This window comes from Dama dama, chromosome 28 (genome assembly GCF_033118175.1).
Source record: "Dama dama isolate Ldn47 chromosome 28, ASM3311817v1, whole genome shotgun sequence".
NCBI lineage: Eukaryota > Metazoa > Chordata > Mammalia > Artiodactyla > Cervidae > Dama > Dama dama.
This window is the reverse complement of record NC_083708.1, coordinates 19,557,954-19,581,270: the sequence shown is the minus strand read 5'-3', so window position 1 is coordinate 19,581,270 and position 23,317 is coordinate 19,557,954. Positions and strand designations below refer to the sequence as shown.

The following is a 23,317-nucleotide window of genomic DNA, read 5'->3' as shown; positions in this document are numbered from 1 at the left end:
GTGATTTGGTAATCTAGTGGCGTTAGTGGTAAAGAATCTGCCTGCCAATGCAAGAGATGTGGGTTTGATCCCTGGGTCAGGAAGATCCCCTGGAGTAGGAAATGGCAACGCACTCCGATATTCTTGCCTGGAGAGTTCCATGGGCAGAGGAGCCTGGCGGGCTGCAGTCCACGGGGTGGCAAAGAATCAAACGAGACTGAGTAAGCGCACACACATTATCACCCCCGTTTTACATAGGAGAAGACTGTGGCCCAAGAGTTTCAGGTTCAAAGTCATGGAGCCGGAAAATGACTGATAGAGCTGGAATCCAGCTGTTGTCAGTTCAGGTCCTGTCCTTGTCCCTTGGTGCCGTATTCCCTCTGCTTCGTGTGACTCCCCAAGTTGTCACCCAACGAAGATTATTTCCTCCTGTAACCATGTTTTCTTTCTTATCAATTCTGGGAATTTGGATCTTCTAAAATTTTAAATTTTTACTAATTTTTCTTTTGATGGCCACTGAGCCACCTGGGAAGCCCTGTAAATCAACTATCAGCTTAGACTGCTTGCAGAAGATATTTCATTCTAACTGGTAGAAATCCTGAGTTCTAAAAAGCTTTAAAAGAGATAAGCCTTTCAAAGAAAAAAGACGCCTATAGAGATTTTTAAGAAAATTGCTTTACTATACATAGTTTGTTGTAAGAATTAATTACAGTTGTTTGTGTACAAGTAGAAGTTTCCAAGGACTTGGGTTACTTCAAAACTATTGGACTAAAAATATTTTATTATTTATTAAAATCTGGTTTACATTTTCTTAAAAGGATGCTTTTGTTTTTTAAAAAAGAACTTTTTTTTAGATAATTAAAAAGTTAGACTTGTTATGCATTTGCTCTCCTGAATAAATTACAAAATGTGCTGTATTCTCAGCATATAAGTTATAAAATATTCTGTCTTCTCATTTTACAGTCTCCTGCTAAGATTAATTGCTGATGGCGATTTTTCTTTAATTTGGTTTAACTCTTCTCTTGGGAGAGAGGAGGATTTAGTGGTTTGATTATTGTCAGTGGTAAAGACAGTGCTGACATGTACTGAGCTCTTATTCTCTGTCAGACACTGTCCGTCGTGTCTTATTCCTCCTGGCAACCCTATCATCACCCGTAAAGTCAGAGAGACTGGGTAACTTGCTGGGGCTTATTCAGCTGGTGAATGAGAAAGCTGGGGTCATAAGGCTGCTAGTCTGACTTGAGAGTTCAGATTCAGAGCCTAGAGAACTCCTTTAGGTTGGGAAGAAAAGGCCTAGAAGACATAGAGGGCTTGGCTCTTAGCCAGAGGGGCTCAGATGATCCCTAATGTAGGACCACCTGCATGGAGATGCAGAGGGAACAGGGTACAACAGAAGGAAGGGCCTATGGCATCCACGTGTGCTGGGAACGTACCCACTTAACTATCACCCGTCAACCTTGTGAGACAGTTATTTTTTCTCATTAAAAAGATTTGGAAAGAACAGTTGGTTCTGCATCCATAGAGTGTGTTGCCCATCCCCTCTCTTGGTCCTCATGTCTTTTTCTATTTTCTCTTCCTTCTTCTCTGGTTGCTTCACAGCCGTTGATCCCTGTCTTCCCTTAGGTGTTCTGCAGGGTTCAGCCTTCGTTCGTTTTAGTCTTTCACTGTGTGTTCTTTCCCTTGTGACCTGAAACCCTGGAGGACTTCTCACTGCCAGTGACTCCTCTGTGTGTCTGCCACCCTGGCAGTTGTCTGCAGCTCCAGATGCAGACCCTGCTGGATACCTCCCGCTGGGTGTTCCACGAGTGCTTCAAGCAGAAGAGGTTTAGAAAGCACCTGATTACCTCCTGCTCCTCTTCCTGTATGCCCTGTCCCAGATCCACAACTTCACCATCTGTGCCACCAGCCAGGCCAGAAATCTGGGAGTAACCCCACGCTTTTCTTTCACTCTGACCTCTCACATCTACATCAGCCCCCAAGCCTGTAGATTTCGCTCTTGTGACTTTCACATCTGCCTGTCTTTTCCATCGGCACTGCAACCCTTGGATCCAGGTTGCGCTCATTTCTTGCACGGTGTAGTGGTCTCCAAGGCTGGTTGCCCACCCATCAGCATCAGCAGGGGAATTTGAAGGTTGTAGTGCTGAGCCCTACCCACAGAGATGGTGATTCAGTAGATCTGGGGTGGAAACTAGGAATCTGCATTTTTAATGAGCAGATGGTTCTTCTGTGGGCAACGGACAGATACTTGAGAACCACGGACCCAGCTGGTTTCCCTGCCTTTCCCCTCAGTCCATCCCCTGCTGCCTCCGTCAGCATCTGCTGAAAGCCACATGTGGTCTCCAGTTTCTAACCAAGGAAGCATCTCTCTGTTCTCTACAGGATAAGTTCCAGCCTCTTCAGCAGAGTTTGTGAGACTCCCCAGGTCTGATCTGACCTGTAAATCTCTAGTCATTTCCTGCCATCTTTCCTTGCATATATCCTCTACCTCGGGCTTCCCTTGTGGCTCAGCTGGTAAAGAATCTGCCTGCAATGTGGGAGACCCGAGTTCGACCCCTGGGTTGGGAAGATCCCTGGAGAAGGGAAAGGCTACCCACTCCAGTATTCTGGCCTGGACTGTTTAGTCCATGGGGTTGCAAAGAGTCAGACACGACTGAGCGACTTTCACTTTCACTTCACATCCTCTACCTCAGGCCTGCTTAGATTCCAGAGTAAGTGTTTTATTTCTTGATTTGTGGCTTTTATACATATGATTCTCCCAGCAGGAAGGCTTTCCGCCCTTCCTATCTGCTTGCCAAGTTACTCCTCTTTTCTTCAAGGAATGGTTTGGGCGTCAGCTCCGGAAGCCACCCTTGTCACCTCTCTCCTGTCCCCAGACTGACCTCTGATGTTGCTGTCAGAATCCTGCAAAGCAATTGATTTGTCATGTGTGTCTCCTCTAACAGATGATGAGTTTTGAGAGGTCAGGGACCAAATGACCTGCCCCTAATCACTGAGCTCAGAAGGGGTGGAAGGGCTGTTCTGTTTACTATGCTGGGTGATTTTTAAGGTGCAAATCAGGTTAAGAATAAACGAAGCTCTTGGTGGGGAGAGTATTCAAGGGAAGCCCCACTTCAGATGGACCATTTTTTCGGTACCATTTTAAAATAAAGGTATAATTTACACATAATAAAGTGAACTCTTTATAGTGAACAGCTTGTGAGTTCTCATGAGCACATATAGTTGTTAACCATTACATGGCCTTTTAATATAGATAAAATTGTATGATTGTTGACCAAACTAGTGTTTGTAAACCAATCTCACTTGGCATGAGCTTTGTGAAACAAAGTGTTTTAGATGGAAACAGTTTCTTGAGAAAGAAGTTAACGCTTAAGGGTCTGGAAGGTTAAGATAATGTGTCTTGGTAAGTCTTATTTTTGAAATAAAGTTCCTTGCTCCGAAACTTGATTTGCAGTAATATTTAGCTTTAGATTTGCTTAACTTTAATTTAAAATTAATTTAATTATTAATAACTTGAAACTCATTTCCAAAGGAGACAGCTTTTCCACTTATAGGAAGAGAGACCTCATGGTTAGAAATTTCTGAATTTATAGGCGTCATTTACCTTTGCTCAAGCCCTTCTCATGGGTTCTCTGGATAGAGAATAAATCTGGCGCCTCTTTAGGTCTTTGAGTATTTGATGAGGCCTCCTCTTTTGCAGGCTAGACTTCCTTGGTCTTTCCTCAGTATTTGGTGTTGTGTCTTCCAGAGCATTGCGATCCTAGACCAGGTCTACTGGGTGCAGCAGCTGGGAAGGTGTGAGCCTCGGTGTGTTTATCTCTTGTCCTCCCTTCTGCTCAGGGGACTTCTGTAAGTCTCTCTTGCTTTCTTTCCCTTGAAGGACCATGATGGATAGTCACAGTTTTATTTGAAAATTTTCTTCATGCCTATAATTTAAAATGAGTGAGCATGGTGACTGAGAAGGTGGGCTCCCCCTTCTCCTGCAAGTCTCTTGGTCTCTATGCATCTCCTTTTTAAAATAAAGGGATCATTTCTAAATCTGAAATTCTACACGTGGAATTTATTGTTGTTGTTTTTAGTTGCTAAGTCATGTCTGACACTTTGCGATCCCGTGGACTGCAGCATGCCAGGCTTCCCTGTCCTTCACCATCTCCCAGAGTTTGCTCAGACTCATGTCCATTGAGTTGATGATGCCTTCCAACCATCTCATCCTCTTGTCGTCCCCTTCTTCTCCTGCCTGCTATCTTTCCCAGCATCAGGGTCTTTACCAATGAGTCAGCTCTTCACGTTAGGTAGCCAAAGTATTGGAGCTTCAGCATCAGTCCTTCTAATGAATATTCAGGGATGTGCAACATGAAAGGCTTAAAATTGTTAATGAGAGTGAAAGTTGCTAAGTCGTGTCTGATTCTTTGTGACCCCATGGACTGTAGCCCGCCAGTCTCTTCTGTCCATGGAATTCTGCAGGCAAGAAGACTAGAGTGGGTAGGCATTCCTTTCTCCAGGGGATCTTCCTGACCCAGGGATTGAACCCAGGTCTCGAACCCAGATCTCCTGCATTGCAGGTAGAGTCTTTACCATCTGAGCCATAGAGGAAAGCCCAAAATTGTTAATAAACAGACTCAAAAATAAGAGCAAAATTATCAAAACATGAAGGCATAGACATGTTAGTAAACATATTAATAAAATATAGAAAGAAGACAATATGACAAATCAACTGGAGTTCAATTTATATAATATTTGTGCCATATTGACCCTCTCCCTCCCCTATAGGAGCTTTTCATAGAGAGCATTCCCCAAGAATGTTACATAAAACCCATTTGAACCTTGGTATTCCTCGATGACAGAATCTGACTTCAGTGTTGGCAAGAGGGATAGTGTTTCAGTAGAATTTTCCTTTTTTTTTCCACCCCTAATAAAATTCATGGTGTGGAACCCCATCCATCACTGTGTACTGACAGCATACCAGAAACGTGTCTTCTTTTACCTTAATACGCATGATCTACATTTGGATCCTGTGTAACTCAAATGAATAGAGGATATAATTCCTTCAAAAGATTATTTAAGGGCTTCCCTGGTGGTTCAGTGGTAAAGAGTCCACCTACCAGTGTAGGAGACATGGGTTCGATGTCTGGTCCCGGAATTTCCCACCTGCTGTGGAGTAACCAAGTCTGTGCAAGACAGCTACTGAAGCTCACGTGCCCTAGAGCCCACGCTCAGCAATAAGAGAAGCCCTGGAACCACAGTTACGGGGTGGCCCCTGCTAACAGCAACGAGGAGCCTGGAACCACAGTTACGGGGTGGCCCCTGCTAACAGCAATGAGGAGCCTGGAACCACAGTTACGGGGTGGCCCCTGCTAACAGCAATGAGGAGCCTGGAACCACAGTTACGGGGTGGCCTGCTAACAGCAATGAGAAGCCCTGGTACCACAGTTACGGGGTGGCCCCTGCTAGCTGCAGCTAAAGGAAAAAAGCCTGTACAGCCACAAAGATCCAGCACAACCAACAATAAATAAAGAGGTAAAAAGTGATTAGTTAAAAAAGAATAAACACCAAACTCAGAAGGAGAGGTCAGGCCAGAGGCAGAGGGTGCGGGGATGGGGCGTTGGAGGACGGTCACAGGACACTATGGTGCGCTATAAGAACATGTGCAAGGGCTCGCCGTGAGAAGTGGGTCCCTGGCCAGAGAAAACTGCTTGTTTTCTTAACCCAGTGTTCCTTACCTTCAGTCCCATTCTTTCTCTTTCTGAAAAAGTGAAAGCTGCTTAGTTCTGTCCAACTCTGCAAACCCATGGACTGTAGCCCACCAGGCTCCTCTGTCCATGGGACTGTCCTGGCAAGAATACTGGGGTGGATTGCCATTTCCTCCTCCAGGGGATCTTCCCGACCCAGGGATCAAACTGGGGTGTCCTGCATTGTAGGGGGATTCTTTACCATCTGAGCTACCAGGGAACCCTTCTCCTCCTTGCTGTTGCTATAAAAAGTAGCAATTTTTAGAAGTTAACACTCCCAAGGGATCACCTAGTGTTCTGATACTCAAGGATGGTCCATGGAACATTGGCATAGCCTCCCTTGGAACTTCTAGAAAGTGCAAAATCTTCCTAAAGGTGAGCCGTACCCCCAAGCTACTGAGTCAGAACCTGCACTGTAACTATGCTCCCAAGCGATTCTTTTTCTTGTTGACATTGGAGAAGCGCTAATCCAGTTTCACTGCTCCCCATCAGGTGTTACAGATGAAGGGAATGAGGACAAGTTGTGCCCTTAAGGTCTTACCCACAGCTGCAGAGCTGGCGTTAAAACAGCGCGCCTGTCTGCTGGTGGAGTCTCACATGCTTCCTCTGTTGTGACTGTTACTCCTTGTCTGCCCCCTCCCCCCACACCTCTTTTACCCCTGTTGGCTTCTGTCTTATTTCTTCCTGTCTAGACCTTCAGCTTCTTACTCCTGTCTCTTTAAATATCTCTGTTGCATGAGTAACACCATGCATTAAAAAGGATGGGCATTTTTTTTTCCCAAAGAACTTTCTTTTATTTTAGTGAAAGACTTCAGTTCTTTGAAAATTAAGAATCCTGAATGAAATGGTAACTTCTGTGTAGTTTGAACGAGTCTGTTAAAGAGAACCTCAGTTCTCCCACCATTCTGATGAAGTAGAGTTCATTGTTCTTGGTCTTACAAAATTAGGATGATATAACCAATCATTTATGTCACGTGTAGACTTGCTATTTGGATTTAAGGAAAACAATATTCAAATTAATATTTTAAGCAAGGTTTGAGGCTTATGTTCACGGACTGTAACAACCAATGTGTGTTTTGTAGAACTGTTTCATTTAATGGTCAGGAAGATCCCCTGCAGTAGGCAGTGGGAACCCCCTCTAGTATTCTTGCCTGGTGAATCCCACGGACAGAGGAGCCTGGTGGGCTTCATGGGTTCACAAAAGAATAAGATATGACTGAGAACGAGCATGAGCTCTTGAAGATTAGAGTGACCCAATTGACATTCTTTCTTTTTAAGTTTTTTTATTAAACTTTTTATTTTATATTGAGTATGGCCAGTTAACAATGTTGTGATGGTTTCAAGTGGACAGCAAAGGGACTCAGCCATACATATACATGCATGTATCCATTCTCCCCCAAACTCCCTCCCAGGATTGAGCATTTTTATTTATTCTTGATTTGGGGGAAATTTCGAACCCACCTCTCTAATTTTTCCCTTGCTTGCTGCACAGAACTGCCTTTGCAGTCAATAGGAATTGTGTGTATAAGAGTAAGAAATAATCTATGATGTTAGAGATTAGAATCGCTTTACAGATGAATTTATCTTCCTTTCTTTGTTACAGTCAGTCAGTCAGTTCAGTTGCTCAGTCGTGTCCAACTCTCTGCAACCCTGCGGACTGCAGCACACCAGGCTTCCCTGTCCATCACTAACTCCTGGAGCTTGCTCAAACTCATGTCCATCAAGTCAGTGATGCCATCCAACTGTCTTGTCTTCTGTTATCTCCTTCTCCTCATGCCTTCAATCTTTCCTAGCATCAGGGTCTTTTCCAATGAGTCAGCCCTTCCCAGCAGGTAGCCAGAGTACTGGAGTTTCAGCTTCAGCATCAGTCTTTCCAATAAATATTCAGGACTTATTTCTTTTAGGATGGACTGGTTGGATCTCCTTGCAGTTCAAGGGACTCTCAAGAGTCTTTTCCAACACCACAGTTCAGAAACATCAATTCTTCGGTGCTCAGCTTTCTTTATGGTCCAACTCTCACACCCATACATGACTACTGGAAAGATCATAGCTTTGACTAGATGGACCTTTGTTGAAAAAGTAGTCTTTGCTTTTTAATATGCTGTCTAGGTTGGTCATAACTTTTCTTCCAATGTGGAAGTGTCTTTTAATTTCATGGCAGCAATCACCATCTGCAGTGATTTTGGAGCCCAAGAAAATAAAGTCTGTCACTGTTTCCATTGCTTCCCCATCTATTTGCCATGAAGTGATGGGACCAGATGCCGTGATCTTAGTTTTTTAAATGTTGAGCTTTAAGCCAGGTTTTTTCACTCTCGTCCTTCACTTTCATCAAGAGGCTTTTAAGTTCTTCTTTACTTTCTGCCATAAGGGTGGTGTCATCTGCATATTTGAGGTTATTGATATTTCTCCCAGCAATCTTGATTCCAGCTTGTGCTTCTTCCAGCCCAGCGTTTCTCATGATGTACTCTGTATAGAAGTTAAATAAGCAGGATGACAGTATACAGCCTTGATGTACTCCTTACCCAATTTGGAACCAGTCTGTTGTTCCATGTCCAGTTCTAACTGTTGCTTCTTGACCTGCATACAGATTTCTCAGGAGGCAGGTCAGGTGGTCTGGTATTCCCATTTCTTGAAGAAGTTTCCACAGTTTGTTGTGAGCCACACAGTCAAAGGCTTTGACATAATAAAACAGAAGTAGATGTTTTTCTGGAACTCTCTTGCTTTTTTGATGATCCAGTGGATGTTGGCAATTTGACCTCTGGTTCCTCTGCCTTTTCTAAATCCCACTTGAATATCTGGAAGTTCTCAGTTCATGTACTGTTGAGGCCTTGCTTGGAGAATTTTGAGCATTACTAGCGTGTGAGATGAGTGCAATTGTGCAGTAGTTTGAGCATTCTTTGGCATTGCCTTTCTTAGGGATTGGAATGAAAACTGACCTTTTCCAGTCCTGTGGCCACTGCTGAGTTTTCCAAATTTGCTGGCGTATTGAGTGCAGCACTTTAACAGCATCATATTTTAGGATTTGAAATAGCTCAGCTGGAGTTCCATCACCTCCTCTAGCTTTGCTTGTAGTGATGCTTCCTGAGGCCCACTTGATTTCACACTCCAGGATGTCTGGTTTTCACACCCTCATGATTATCTGGGTCATTAAGATATATTTTGTATAGTTCTTCTGTGTATTCTTGCCACCTCTTCTTAATATCTTCTGCTTCTGTTAGGTCCATACTGTTTCTGTCCTTTATTGAGCCCATCTTTGCATGAAATGTTCCCTTGGTATCTCTAATTTTCTTGAAGAGATCTCTAGTCTTTCTTTTGTCTTCCTCTATTTCTTTGCATTGATCACTGAGGAAGAATTTCTTATCTCTCTTTGCTCTCCTTTGAAACTCTGCACTCAGATCTTTCCTTTTCTCCTTTGCCTTTCACTCCTCTTCTTTTCTCAGCTATTTGTAAGGCCTCTTCAGACAACCATTTTGCCTTTTTTCATTTCTTTTTCTTGGGGTGGTCTTGATTACTGCTGCCTGTATAATGTCATGAACCTCTGTCCATAGTTCTTCAGGCACTCTGTCTGTCAGATCTAATCCCTTGAATCTATTTGTCACTTTCACTGTATAATTGTAAGGGATTTGATTTAGGTCATACCTGAATGGTCTAGTGATTTTCTGCACTTTCTTCAGTTTAAGTCTGAATTTTGCAATAAGGAGTTCATGATCTGAGCCCCAGTCAGCTCCCAGTCTTGTTTTTGCTGACTGTATAGAGCTTCCCCATCTTCAACCGCAAGGAATATAATCAATCTTTCTTTGTAATTTTCTTTCTTACATAGATTATCTCATAGCAGAGTTCTTTTGCTCTTTGCATCCATCCTATGGGAAAAGCTCTCTAGTTTGTGGATGAAGATGGGACACCCTGGCAACTCCTTTCCTCATCACCAGAAGTAGATCCAAGCTTTAGGATTTAGGGGCTTCGTATCAAGTCTTTTTCTATAATACAGAAAAATAAAGATCTAAGTAGATAAATACTCCATGTTTTAAGGGGCCTTTTGACACAGAAAGATATGGGTGCAGAAGGATATCATAGTGACATTAAAGAAGAGTGCACAACCACTGGTAAGACCACAGTGGTACAGTACCTTCACCAAAAGCCATGCCACCGTCTTTTAAATTACCCTCCCTATAAGAGGACTACTAAGAGGACTACTATCCCTCCTGTCCTTTAAGTGTTTTAGTTTATTTTTAGTTCTGGAATATGTTTTGATTTGAGTGACAGAACCATAATCTCTATGAATAGATAGATAGTAGGCTTCCACTGTAAACTATAAAGTAAAATCAGTTCCTCTGGGGTTTCTGTTGTTGTTCTCATATTTGTGTGTTTGGTTTTTTTCTTTTCTTTTCAAGTCACTATCCCATCCTTGTTGTTCTTTAGCCACTAAGTCGTGTCCCACTCTTTGTAACCCCATGGGCTGTAGCCCGCCAGGCTTCTCTCTCCATGGGACTTTCCAGGTGAGAATACTGGAGAGGGTTGCTGTTTCCTTCTCCAGATGATCTTCCTGACCCAGGGGTCGAACCCACATCTCCTGTATTGCAAGGGGATTCTTAATGGCTGAATCACCTGGGAAGCCCCATCCCACCCTTCTAGCAACTCTTCTTTTATGGAAACCATAGTTATTAAGTCATTTCCCAACTTTGGAAGCTATGTGATTAAATATTTTTGTACTTGTGTTTCACATCTTCTGTCTTATTTTCTGTTGACAGTAATATAGGAACAGACTAATTTATTTTATGCAAAGTATTTTGAAAGATAATTAACTTATCCAGAGCTGTTTCACATATATAGTTTTATAAAACTGACAGTTTAAATAGAGAGACATTGTAATGAGCAATTAAATTACATTCACTTAGGCTAGGTTTTAGGAACTGGCTAAAATTTTTTAACTATTGAGAAATATATTATTTTCTTCAAAATACAACATAGAAATAATATGCATTACCAAGAATAAACTAGACATTAGATTCACAACCTTCGAAATGCCATTTAGCTTTTAGAAATATAAAAATTGACTTCAGTGTCTTTTTATAATGTAAATTTTTGTCTACCTCATATTTCATTTTTATGCATCTCAGAAATATTTGTGGCAAAACTCTGTTATAAATTTGATTCAAGATTACATACTTGAATTTAAAGACAGCTGATTCAATTTAAATGAAATAATGTGTTACATTGGAGATGTATATATTTACACATACTTAAGGTAAATGATTTATCGCTTTAGAGAAAAGCACTTAAGTTGATTATACTCATGGGAAAAGAATAAATTCATGTTCTCAAGAAAAAAGAAAAATGTCTTGAATATGGTGGTTGCCATTTAAATAAATTATCAAACTGTAATGACCTCTAACTTAATCCTCAACTTAATTCAGGTATAACCATACTGTTGTCTTCAGCATCCAGAAATATTCCAGGGGATGGCTTCTATTCTCCAGACCTCTTCAGTTTACTAAGTTTTTCCTGCTTTTAGCATAGGAGGGAGTAGCTTCCAAACTGCTGATTTATTTCACATATTTAATATAAGGTCAAGTTTCTCCTTTAAGTATTTTCTGTCTATGAAACCTTTGATTAACTGTTCACCCCAAGCCTATTCTGTATTTTCAATGAACCTTGTTTCATCTCTTTGTTGTCAAGGTTCTCTGTCAAATATATAAGGTGTACCTTATATAATGCAACTTCACTTCCAAAAGCTACTCCCAGGAATTGGTATTGTTTCTTCGGTTTTTATGTCATATATTTTAAAAATGCATGTATTTTTAATTGGAGGATAACTGCTTTACAATGTTGTGTTGGTTTCTGCCTTGCATCAACATAATCAGCCATCCGTATACATATGTCCCATCCTTCTTGAACCTCCCTCCCTCTAGGTTGTCACAAGCACTGGTCTGAGCTCGCTGCATCATACAGAAAACTCCCACTGGCTCTTTTACATATGGTAACATACACGATTCCCTTCTGCTCTCTCAGTTCATCCACTGTGTCCGCACGTCTGTTCTCTATGTCTGCATCTCCACTGCTGCCCTACAAATAGGTTCACCAGTACCATCTTTCTAAATTCCATATATATGCGTTAATATGGGATATTTGTTTTTCTTTTTCTGACTTACTTCGCTTTGTATAATACGGTCCAGGTTCATTCATGTCATTAGAACTGTATGTCGTGTGTTTTTGTTGGACCTCTAAGGATCTGTATTTGGTCACGGAGGAAAGCTAAGTTGAAACGTGGCCCTTCCTAATAATTTCATTTGATGAAATGTTTATCACGTAATGAATGTTGTGTCCCCTCTGTAGATAAACGCGTCGAGAACTGGCCCCTGATGCAGTCCCCACTGCCGACACTCTGCATAAGCACCCTGTACCTCCTCTTCGTGTGGCTGGGTCCCAAATGGATGAGGGACCGTGAGCCTTTCCAGATGCGTTTAGTGCTCATTCTCTATAATTTCGGGATGGTTTTGCTTAACCTTTTTATCTTCAGAGAGGTAGGTTTACTAAAGTTCACTTTATCCTTCCTCAGGTCTGTTGCAAATTAGAAAATAAGAATGTGTTAAACTATGATTGGAATGTTGTGCCCTAAGATAACTGTTAGCTCCTCTAAGAATAAATTTTATGTTATTGACGTAAGCATGGATAACAAAAATCTGAAACATTCATAAAGTATAAAGACTTATTTAAAGTGAAATTTGGAAGCAGACAAACTGGATTCTAAAATAACCCTTACTAGTTTTTCTGACATTGGAAGTTCCTTAACTTTTTTGAGGCTCATTTCCCCCATCTGTAAAATGGGCATAATTCCTGTCTTCTAAGGTATCACAGATAAGTGAGATAATTTTTGCATTGTGTTTAGAACATATTAAATCCTCAGTAAATAGTTGTGCCTCTTTATTTATATTTCTCATTCAGCAGTTTCAGGTTTGGTAACTGATGAAAATATGCAGATGTAAAATACCGATTTCAAATTTAAATCCTACCACATAATATAATTGTATTAATATTTTAGGTTGGAACTAAAATGAGTTAACTATTATACAACTGTTGCTGCTAACCAGTGGATACTTTTCTGGAAACCAAGAAATTTTCTATGGCATTTTAAAAGGAAATCCTAAAAGCTAGATTGACCCAGCCACTTTTTAAATTGTGAGAAACTCGACATCATAAAAAACTTTAATTTATTTGGCTACTTTACCTAATTTGTTAGATGCAGTCCACTCTGGTTCAAAACTAGAAACCCATGCAACTCTTGCAGCATGGTTAATCACAGTTTCTCTTAATATTATAATATAGATAGAGTGTCTCAGTCCAAATTTTACATGTCAATTTAGATTTCAATTTAATAATAAATTGACGGATAATAAATCTTAGAAATTCCAACATATTAAATGTTTAATGCATTTGAAATTTATTTTTAAGACAATATTACTTTTAAAAATATTTTGGAAGTTTGCACATTGTAGGTAGTGCTTTTAAATGTTATATCTTCTAAAACTTTACTCCAAATGTTACTTTCTTTTTCCAGTTATTCATGGGATCATATAATGCAGGATATAGCTATATTTGCCAGACTGTGGATTATTCTGATAACGTTCATGAAGTCAGGGTAAGTATATTAAAAACACTGCTAATCAGTATAAGTTGGTTTAATTTTGTAGTTTCTAGTCTATGAAAAACATGCTTTAATGTAGTGGTAAAACTATAGTGGGATTGTTTGGAGTCAATAAAACTACTTTTTAAAAAATATACATAATTTAAAATCCATTTTCTTCCCCCATTATCTTTTCTCATTTGGTGATTTGAGAGTGAATATGTGTTGAACTACTGAAATGCAGTACTCAAAAAAAACAATAATAATAATAGTTCCATGTTTAGTATAAAGATTATATTTTAGATTCTTGGTTTTTTGGTCGAGAATAGAAACTCTTGAAGTTGAATATTTGTTAAGAAAGTATGAGGAAGACAAATAGAAACTATTTAATGTTTAGTAAATTAGGCATAGCACAGCTTGTATAGGTATAAACCCAGTTTTTATTTATATTTGAGAAAAATAGACTAGTAATACAATGTTATCATATTTTACTTTGTAGTCACCTACATCAGTAAAATTGCCATTTTACTCAAGTGAAGAAACAATACTTAGTTACGTATTTATTGAATTCCTCTTGTATACTGTGTTCATATTAAAAATATGTGTCTGTGACATATGTTATATATATGTGTGTTTTATGTTAGATATGATATATGTAGTAATAATATAATATGTAATAGCTGGCCCTGAAAAAAAAATAGCTCTTTAGCATTGGGGTTCAACAATATAAACTAACCCGTATTCATCAAGACCCGAGACCAAATTGCTTTAATGTATTTATGATTTTATGTCTCTGTCTTCATTTCCCCATTGGAAGACTTAACACGCTGATGAAAAATGACCCCTTTTGGTTGTCACGTTGGTTTTATTCATTCAACAAGTGTGTATTGACATTGGCTATACACAGATAGCGCGCGGGTACTGGGAGCCCCAGTGGAAAGGCAGACAGGGACCCAGCCTTTGTGGAGCTGACATTCTAGCAAAGGTGGGAGAGGCAGTCATGTAAACAAACGGTTAACAGGGAGCTCAGACCTGAGATTGCCTGAGGGGAGCCCCTTTGTTGCTCGAGAACCTTCTCCTGGTTGGAGCAGTGGAGCAGGACTGGTCTTGCTTGCATCTGGGGAGAGAAAAGGAAATGTGTCGGACTTGCTTTCTTTGAGGAGTGAGCTCAGATAAACCCTTTGGGGGAGACAACATGTTAATATTTGGAGGATCAAGTTTTAAAAATACCACTCTGGCCATTGTGTCCCTGCCCTCCTGGCATGCGTAAACTGATGAGTTCTTTAAAAATGTAGCTGTTGTGAGACCTGAAATCTAGGAGGAGAAGGACAAGACTGGCAGCAGATTGTATTTGAACATTTCTTCCCTCTCTGTTATTCTGAGATGTGGCAGAATAAGTGTTTTACTCAGACACTCATCTTTGTATTCGTTGTTATGTAGCTAAGAAGAATCTTTTCACTTTGATGTAGCTATTCAGTTCCCTGGTGGCTCAGATGCAAAAGAATCTGCCTGCAGTGCAGCAGACTTGGGTTTGATTGCTGGGTCAGAAGATCCCCTGGAGAAGTCAGTGGCTACCCACTCCAGTATTCTTGCCTGGAGAATTCCATGAACAGAGGAGCCTGGCAGGCTACAGTCCATGGGGTCACAAAGAGTGAGACACTACTGAGCGAGTAACACTTTCACAAACTAAAAAGAAGGATTGTTAATTACTGTTTATGTCTCATTGCTAATTTAACATGCCAGATAAGAGGGGAAATAAGACATGACCTTCTAGATAGAGTTTGCATGCTCTGTTGCTAAGTCATGTCCAACTCCACAGACTATATCTCACCAGGCTCCTCTGTCCATGGAATTCTCCAGGCAATAATACTGGAGTGGGTTGCCATTTCTTACTCCGGGGGATCTTCCCGACTCAGAGATCAAACCTATGTCTCCTTCGTTGGCTGGTGGATTCTTTACTGCTGAGCCACCTGGGAAGCCCCTTACTGCACCAAAATGTTACACTTTAAAATACCAACATAATGGTGAATATTAAATATAGTTTTGCTATGAGTAGTTCCCTATTTCAAGTTTGTTTTCAAACAACTTTATCATTTTCAGCAATGTTATTATGCAAACAGACTCAGTAAATAATTCTCAGTTTGTAAATACAAGACAATTATTTTTTTCTTTGGATGTTCTCTTTTTTCCTTGCCTACACTTTAAAATCATAATTTTGTTTTTCAAAAGCGAACAGCCAAACCCAAACAGACAGAAACCCATGGCATCCAACAGGTGCTCTTATCAAATGAAGACCCTATCAGCTCTGAAGAGCCTAAGCCTTCCTGTGAATGCATCTGCCAAACTGCTGACACACACAAGTTTACCATCAGATTTCAGTTTTGTACTGCTGCCTTTGCTATTGGTATATAGTGCAGATGTCAAAGAAAATACTTGACATAAGAAAGATGAATCTAGATTACTATTTTAGTGGGATTCCTGTGAAATATTTTAAAATGTATATACAGAGGTCACCTCTCGCTGGATCCTTGGATCCTTAATCTCAGCGTGTAATGTAATCTTTCTGCACCATCTGGTGTCTTAATTAGAGCCCAGGAAAAGAAAAGACTTACTCATGTAAGCAGGATTATATTTATGACCTAGGAAATATTTGTGGCGTGTGTGTGTTTATTGCAGTTTATCATTTTAAAAATTTCACCACCTAATAAAAAATAATGTGGTTAAGTATTTTGTTGCACATGTTAAAGTGAGAAAGAGAGACGAGTTGCTCCTCAAGCACACTTGCAAGAATCTCTGAGGCTGGAATATAGGCTCGACATGAACAACTGAAATGCCTTTATAGAGTAAATATCTGTTTCTCTCCCACACTGCAAATCATAGCAGCTGAAAGTGTTCACAGCACTGCAGTCAGTGGGCTGGTACCCAGGACATCCAGCTATGAAACAGACTGAAAATCTCTGAACTGTTGGTACAGTGTAGATACAGATTTGGAGTCTTTTATTTCCCATCATCTTCCCCATGAATAGATGCCTAGGTTTCACACCCACTTAAACAAAAATGATTCTATGCCTCATACATTTTGTGCAGTAAAAATTGCTTAAGACTTCACTTTAGTAGAAAACCATGTGATAGTACCATTCTGGTGTTTGTAAAATGCTTTCCCTTTCTTTCTACAGATAGCTGCTGCTCTGTGGTGGTACTTTATATCTAAAGGAATTGAATATTTGGACACGGTGTTTTTTATCCTGAGGAAGAAAAACAACCAAGTCTCTTTTCTTCACGTGTATCATCATTGCACCATGTTTACCTTGTGGTGGATCGGAATTAAGTGGGTCCCAGGAGGACAGGGTGAGCATCTTCAGGAACATGTCCCCGTGTACTAAATTATGTAAATGTGTCGGGTGGAAAGTGGTGGGAATTTGACTTGGTCTAATGGCAGCCCAGTCTAGTTTTCTTGCTTGGAGGATTCCATGGACAGAAGAGCCTGGCAGGCTACAGCCCATGAGACCGCAAAGAGGCGGACATGACTGAGCAACTAACACACACACAAATATAACTTCCTTCCAGGCTTAATTATTCCTGTGTTAATTTCGCTTTAAAGAAATTTGAAGAAAGTAGAGCTTTAGCTGTTTATCTGTGACTACTTTCACACCTAAAGATTTACCCCAGAGATTAGCATAAATGAATCCCAAGTGTAGCAAACAGTATTTTGAGAGGGAGCAATGCTAGTGGTTCTGATTCAGAGGATACCAAGATAGAACTTCTCCATCTGAAGGTTCCATCTCTCCTCCAAGCCCAGAGCCCACTCTTGCTCTCAAATAGGCCCCAGAGCACCTACTGCTTCTTACTCAAAGGAAATTGTAGGTAGCCTTCTCAGTGTTGAAGAGAATCTGAACTCACAGTTTGGCCAAGATCTGCCTCCAGCTTTTGAGATGCCTGTACATTGGAGATAATTCACATTATTGAGCTGGAAACAGACCATTCCTTTGATGGGGACCCAGGGTACAAGTCATACTACAGTTCATCTTGCTACTTGACTTTCAAACTATTTAGAAATCTAAGAAATGAGTATTATTTTGTTGTAGCTATGTGTATCGGCACATATAAAGACAATAATGAAGGATTTACAAATCTGCTTAAACCATTATATGTACCCTGGCTTTTATTCCCCCAAGAGTAACAGAATGAAAAATAATATTGGCAGTATTAGGACCTACTTAAGTATATTAGGGCCTACTTGAGCCACTTGGGTGGAGAAGGCAATGGCAACCCACTCCAGCACTCTTGCCTGGAAAATCCCATGGACGGAGGAGTCTGGTAGGCTGCAGTCCATGGGGTCGAGAAGAGTCAGACACGACTGAGCGACTTCACTTTGACTTTTCACTTTCATGCATTGGAAAAGGAAATGGCAACCCACTCCAGTATTCTTGCCTGGAGAATCCCAGGGATGGAGGAGTCTGGTGGGCTGCCATCTATGGGATCGCACAGAGTTGGACACTACTGAAGCGACTTAGCAGCAGTGCCACTGGGGAAGTCCTTTGCCTTTGAAGAACACCCATTTTTATTTATATGATTAAAGCTGGAGTCTAAACTTTAAAAATATTCGGCATGATCTTAAGAGAAGGCTTGTCCATTAGAACTGTTTTACAACTTTTATTTCTCATCTATACTCAGAATTAAATGTTGGAAAATAATGTAGATTCATTTATTTTACGTTCAGATGGTTTATCACCTAAATAAAGATTTCCGTGTCTTGTATCACCTCTTTTTCTAAAGCATTTTTTGGAGCCCAGATGAATTCCTTCATCCATGTGATTATGTATTCATACTACGGGTTAGCTGCCTTCGGCCCGTGGATTCAGAAATATCTCTGGTGGAAACGATACCTGACCATGCTGCAGCTGGTGAGTTCTCTGTTAAAACACTGAGAACGTTAGACTCTCATTAATTGTGAAGTGCTGAGTCATTTTCAACCATTTTATGTTACCAAACTGGCTTTCTCTGTGCTCCAGCGATAGGAGTTTAGGCTGTCTGGCTCTGAGCTGCCTGTTCATAGGCTGAGTGCTCACAGACTCTTGCTTTTTAAATGTCCCTAAAAGACCAGATGCAGGTCCTGTCTGTCTAATAGGAATATCCTTTAAACATCTCTGTGAAATGGATGAGTAAAGATCTAGGCACGTTGCAAAATACACAATCGTTTATGATTAGAAAAATAACTTCTTAGTTTTTTTCCCACTTAAAATGTTATTATTACCTCTGTTCATTCTGCCCTTAAATACATTTTCTGGTTTTTTACTCCCATTTTTCGTTCTTGTGAACAGATCCTATACATTTAGAATAGGAAAGTTGTAGAGAAGTCACAGAGCCAAGGAAGGGATGGGGTAAAGGATGAACTTCCCTGGCCGCCCAGTGGTTAAGGCTCCATGCTTCTGCTGCAGAGGGTGCAAGTTTGATCCCTGGTCAGGGATCTAAGATCCCATATGCAGTGCTGTGTGGCCAAAAAATAAATAAGTTAAAGGACCAAGGATCAAAGAACTCTTAATTCCCTAACACACAATCCTTAGAGAGCAGAGCTTGGTATACTCACATGTTCATCTTCAGAGCAGACAGTTCACAGCACCAACCCCTAGTAGGACTTCTGGTAGCATCTGGGTGACTCAGTGCAACCTTCAGAGCTGAAGCGCCAGCCCAGTGATCAAACCGGAAATCCAAAACCAACCTGGTAGCTATTCTTCAAGCCTTGGAATTGATTATAATTTGCTTTAATCATAGCATGTGCACAATTTTATCAGTGGAATCACATTTGGAAATATCATTCATCTCTGTTTTAAGTTGCCAAACAACAGGCTACCCAAACAGGAAGCACAGCTTTTGGGGAGTGCTGGGTGTGCAGGACTCATCTGCAAGTAAAATGCTACAGGAAGCTTCCTCCAGTTTTTGTGTAACCTGTTTACACAGTTTGTGTAATTCGTTTCTCGCGGTTATTAGTAAGTGGGCCCAAGAAAATGAGAAGATGGAAATCATGTGAACTGTTGTTATCTACTTTGCGGGAAGACTGCACCTGATTCTCTTTGAGCGATGCCTGACTCAGTCACCCCCCAGACACACCCTTTTCCAGCGATGCAGGTTCTAAGAATCATTGTGAAATCAAAAGTCCCTAAAACCTGGATTTTGCCATGGGAAACTTTTAAAGTTTTTTAGTCTGATAGAAATTTGGAGCTTTACATGGGATAAACTTTTTAAAATAATATTTAATATAATAATATTGATAATGCTATCTTTAAAAGAGAAGCTGCAATTGCCCATTTTAGATAGGGTGTTAATTTTGTGAAGGGTAGTGTATTTCCAAGGCAGAAGTTCTCACAGCAGTGAATCTTGTATGTTAACCTTGTGAAAAATTAAGTGTTGTTTAACCCCATGGAATTCACAAATTCTTATATTGAGAACCGTCCTCTCTTTTTATACTTATTGTCAAATATCTACTAAGTTTTACCAAGAATCTTAGTTTTTAAAGGATTGTGTTAATTCAATTTTTAATTAATTTTAAAGTGCATATTTATCTGTCTCCTATTCCATAAGAAACAGATAATGAGCCATTTTGATAAACTCATTTTTAAAAGTATATGTACCAGCTTGCTAACAACTTTGTGGAAAGAAATCAGTCTATTTGGGAGGAAAACAAAAACTGAAGAGCCTTCACTCTCTTAGGCCAGTGATATTCCCTCTCATTAGATAACGTTATTCAGTGTTATGCAAAAAATAATTCCCTGGGTCCAGATACCAGGCCAAGGGCCCAGGAATCGTGGGGATGAATGCCGAGCCCTGCCCTTAGGTGGTACTCGAGGGGAGAGACGGACAGTCCAGAAGTCAGCAGATGCAAAAGACATAATTCCTCCGAAACAGAAAACCAGCCCAAACCAGAACCCTTTGGTTAAAGGGATGGAGGACCCCATTGGGTGGGGGTACTTGAGTCTTAGCAGGAAGCCCTCGTTGAGGACATGGTTTTGAGAAGCGGCCCGCGTGAGAAGGAGCCAGAGAACGCTGAGGTCTTGGGCGCTGGGTCAGGCACGGGCCTGTCTCAGCCGCAGGGAAGGTGCTGTGGTCGGGACGAGCTGCTTGCTGCCCACGGTAAGCGAGGCTGTGCTGTTCTGTTTTCAGGTTCAGTTCCACGTGACCATCGGGCACACAGCCCTGTCGCTGTACACCGACTGCCCCTTCCCCAAGTGGATGCACTGGGCTCTCATCGCCTACGCGATCAGCTTCATCTTCCTCTTCCTTAACTTCTATGTGCGGACGTACAAAGAGCCCAAGAAAGCAAGACCTGGAAAAACAGCGGCGAATGGTATTTCAGCGAATGGTGTGAACAAATCCGAAAACCACCTAGTGGTAGAAAATGGCAAGAAGCAGAAAAATGGAAAAGCAAAAGGAGAGTAAAGCGAACTGGGCCTTACCTGGTGTTGACAGTGAGGAAGTTCCCACTTCATTTAAGATTTCAGGGAAAACAGAAGCAAATGAGGGTTTGAGGGTGGGGAGAAAAAAGGCAAATGTGCTCTATGTATTATTAGTAACCTTTAGATTGAGTAAAGTGTTAAATGCAACACCCAGATGTTTTATTTATGAAGTTTTTATTTTAAACATTTTTTTTTATTAGCCTTGATGTTGTCAGACCAAAGCAATCATCACGTGATTTTGGAGACCCCCCCCACCCCTACATTCACATCCAACAATGCATGAGATTTTTCATTTCTCTTCATCCTTCAGTTTGATGATCACAGAAACACAGTCTTTATGCCTTTTTTTTTTTTAGCTAAATTGCAACTTATGTACTGATGAAAATCAGTTACCTTATCTTTTCTGGTCCCAAACTGGAAATGCAGATAGTTTAAAACGTGCACATTTGAATTCATTTGCTTACTGGAATGATCAAATCTCTCCACCTGTAGTCCGAAGATACCCTTTTGATTGGAATTAAATTTTAAAAATCTGATGATCTTTGTAGACTCTTAGAGGCTTTATGATGATGATGGTGTTGGTGACAATAGAATTACAGTAAAATCCTGTCCAGTGGCTCAGTTCACTGTGACCTGCAGCACAAATCACTGTGGGAAACAATTTTTGTGATGAAAAGGCAGCCTTTCAATACTCCTGTTACTACTGGGTATATATTATGAAAATTAAGATTACTGTCTGATTGGAACATGAAACAACTCATGTGTCTACTAGTAACATCATAAAATAGCTACATTTATGTGCTGTTAGAAGAGAGTATGTTGATTTTTATCAGGCTTTCCTTGTTTTGATTTGTGGCTGTTACCAATTTTTCATATGTGGAAATATACCTACCTCTTCTGTTGGAAAGAACATTTAAAATTAAATAAATTTTAATTAAAAAATCAAGGAGTCCTCTAATGTAAATTTTAATACTAACTTTCAAATTCACTAACTTTTTTTTTTTTTTACAAATAGCATACAGCAAGCTTTTTTGTGAAATTATCCTTCTCTTTCAATGTGTTTAATTTTGGAGTGATATTTTTCTGTGACAAAGTTGCAAGATCTTATTTGTAACTAGATATGAAGTGTAAACCCGTTTTGGTGCAATATTCTTGACTCCTTGGTGCTAAAGATCATTAAATTCAACGCTTGATTGTTAAAAGGTGTTAATTGCTAAGACATAAAGTGAGTAAAAGTGAGGGTTGTCAGATCCAGAAAATTAAATTTGCTCTTTACCAATGAAGTATTTCATGTGATGTAAAAACACAACTGGAAATTCACTAGGAAAGAACTTGTACTGTGTCTTATTACATAGGTTAAATTGCTAGTGGGTATTGCACAGGGATCTTGTGACCAAAAAATAAAAAGGCATGAGTATTTCTAAGTATCTTTAACATATCAAAACTGCATGTGCAGGATGTAATGCTGTTTGTGCAGACTATTTCAGAATACTTTGTAAACTATGAAATATTTATTGTGCATTCAAATTACACACTTCTCCCCCCACCCCAACCCAAGGCATGCAGACATGAGAACTACAGAAAATTTGCAGCACGTAATAGTTTGATCTAGGAGGATTCAACACTTTTGTTTTTACCACTCAGTTTGTAATGACTAGAGATTTGTAAATCTTTGTGAACATTCTGTACTAGTTCCCTAGAGCTATTCATTCCCTGCTACCTGATTTCAGCACAATAAATATACTACTGCTGTGGGAAAAATGATTTTTTTTGGCTACTCAGTTTATTATAATATAAATCTTCTAGATATTTATTTATTTAATTCAGTTGTTAATATTCTAAATTATTCCCTGCTGCCAATTTCTAGTGTAGAAAAGAAATGAAACTAGAACTTGGGTGTCAATAATTTCTGGCAAAAAGCTTATTTTTTTATGGTAGCATATTTTTACTTTAAAACTTAGATGTTTCTTTGGAAGAATTTTTGGATTCCTGGCATATCATTTTGTTGTGAATTCTTACATTTGTCATTTCAAATGTAAGCTTTTTTTTTTTAAAAAAAGAAACTTTTAATTTTATATTGGAGTGTAGTTGAGTAACAATGTATTGGTTTTAGGTGTACAGTGAAGAGATCCAGTTCTGCATATACATGTGTCTGTTCTTTACCAAATTCTTTTTCCATTTAGGTTGTCATGTAATATTGAGCAGAGTTCCCTGTGCTATACAGTAGTAGGTCCTTGTTGGTTATCCATTTTAAATATAGCAGTGTGTACATGGTAACACTTTTTAACGGTGTGCTGTTTTTTGTTCTAAAAATAAAGTTAGCAAGTTCTCCTGTTCTGATATTCAAATCCTCCAGTCCTTACTATACTTTAAGTTGTTTTTTTTTTTTTTACCAAAGATGATTTTAAGATGTAATAAATACAGCCTTTTATGAGCACTTTCATAATTTCTCTGTTACCCCACTAAATACACATGCCTCATATGTAACAATCAGTGAGGAGGATTGCATCCTCTTTCTGGTAAAACTTTGTCAGTAACTT

General features: G+C 39.9%; 1 protein-coding gene across 1 annotated transcript in view; it reads left to right on the top strand.

The window, feature by feature from the left end:
- The window catches only part of ELOVL4 (ELOVL fatty acid elongase 4), a 37,583-nt gene extending 14,527 nt beyond the window's left edge, over positions 1-23,056 (top strand). Inside the window, exons 2-6 of the mRNA XM_061131734.1 lie at positions 12,039-12,226; positions 13,261-13,341; positions 16,503-16,674; positions 18,103-18,230; positions 20,485-23,056. Coding sequence (XP_060987717.1) covers positions 12,039-12,226; positions 13,261-13,341; positions 16,503-16,674; positions 18,103-18,230; positions 20,485-20,760 — 845 coding nt within the window. The 3' untranslated portion in view covers positions 20,761-23,056. The remainder of the gene's footprint in view (positions 1-12,038; positions 12,227-13,260; positions 13,342-16,502; positions 16,675-18,102; positions 18,231-20,484) is intronic.
- Positions 23,057-23,317: the final 261 nt, after the last annotated feature.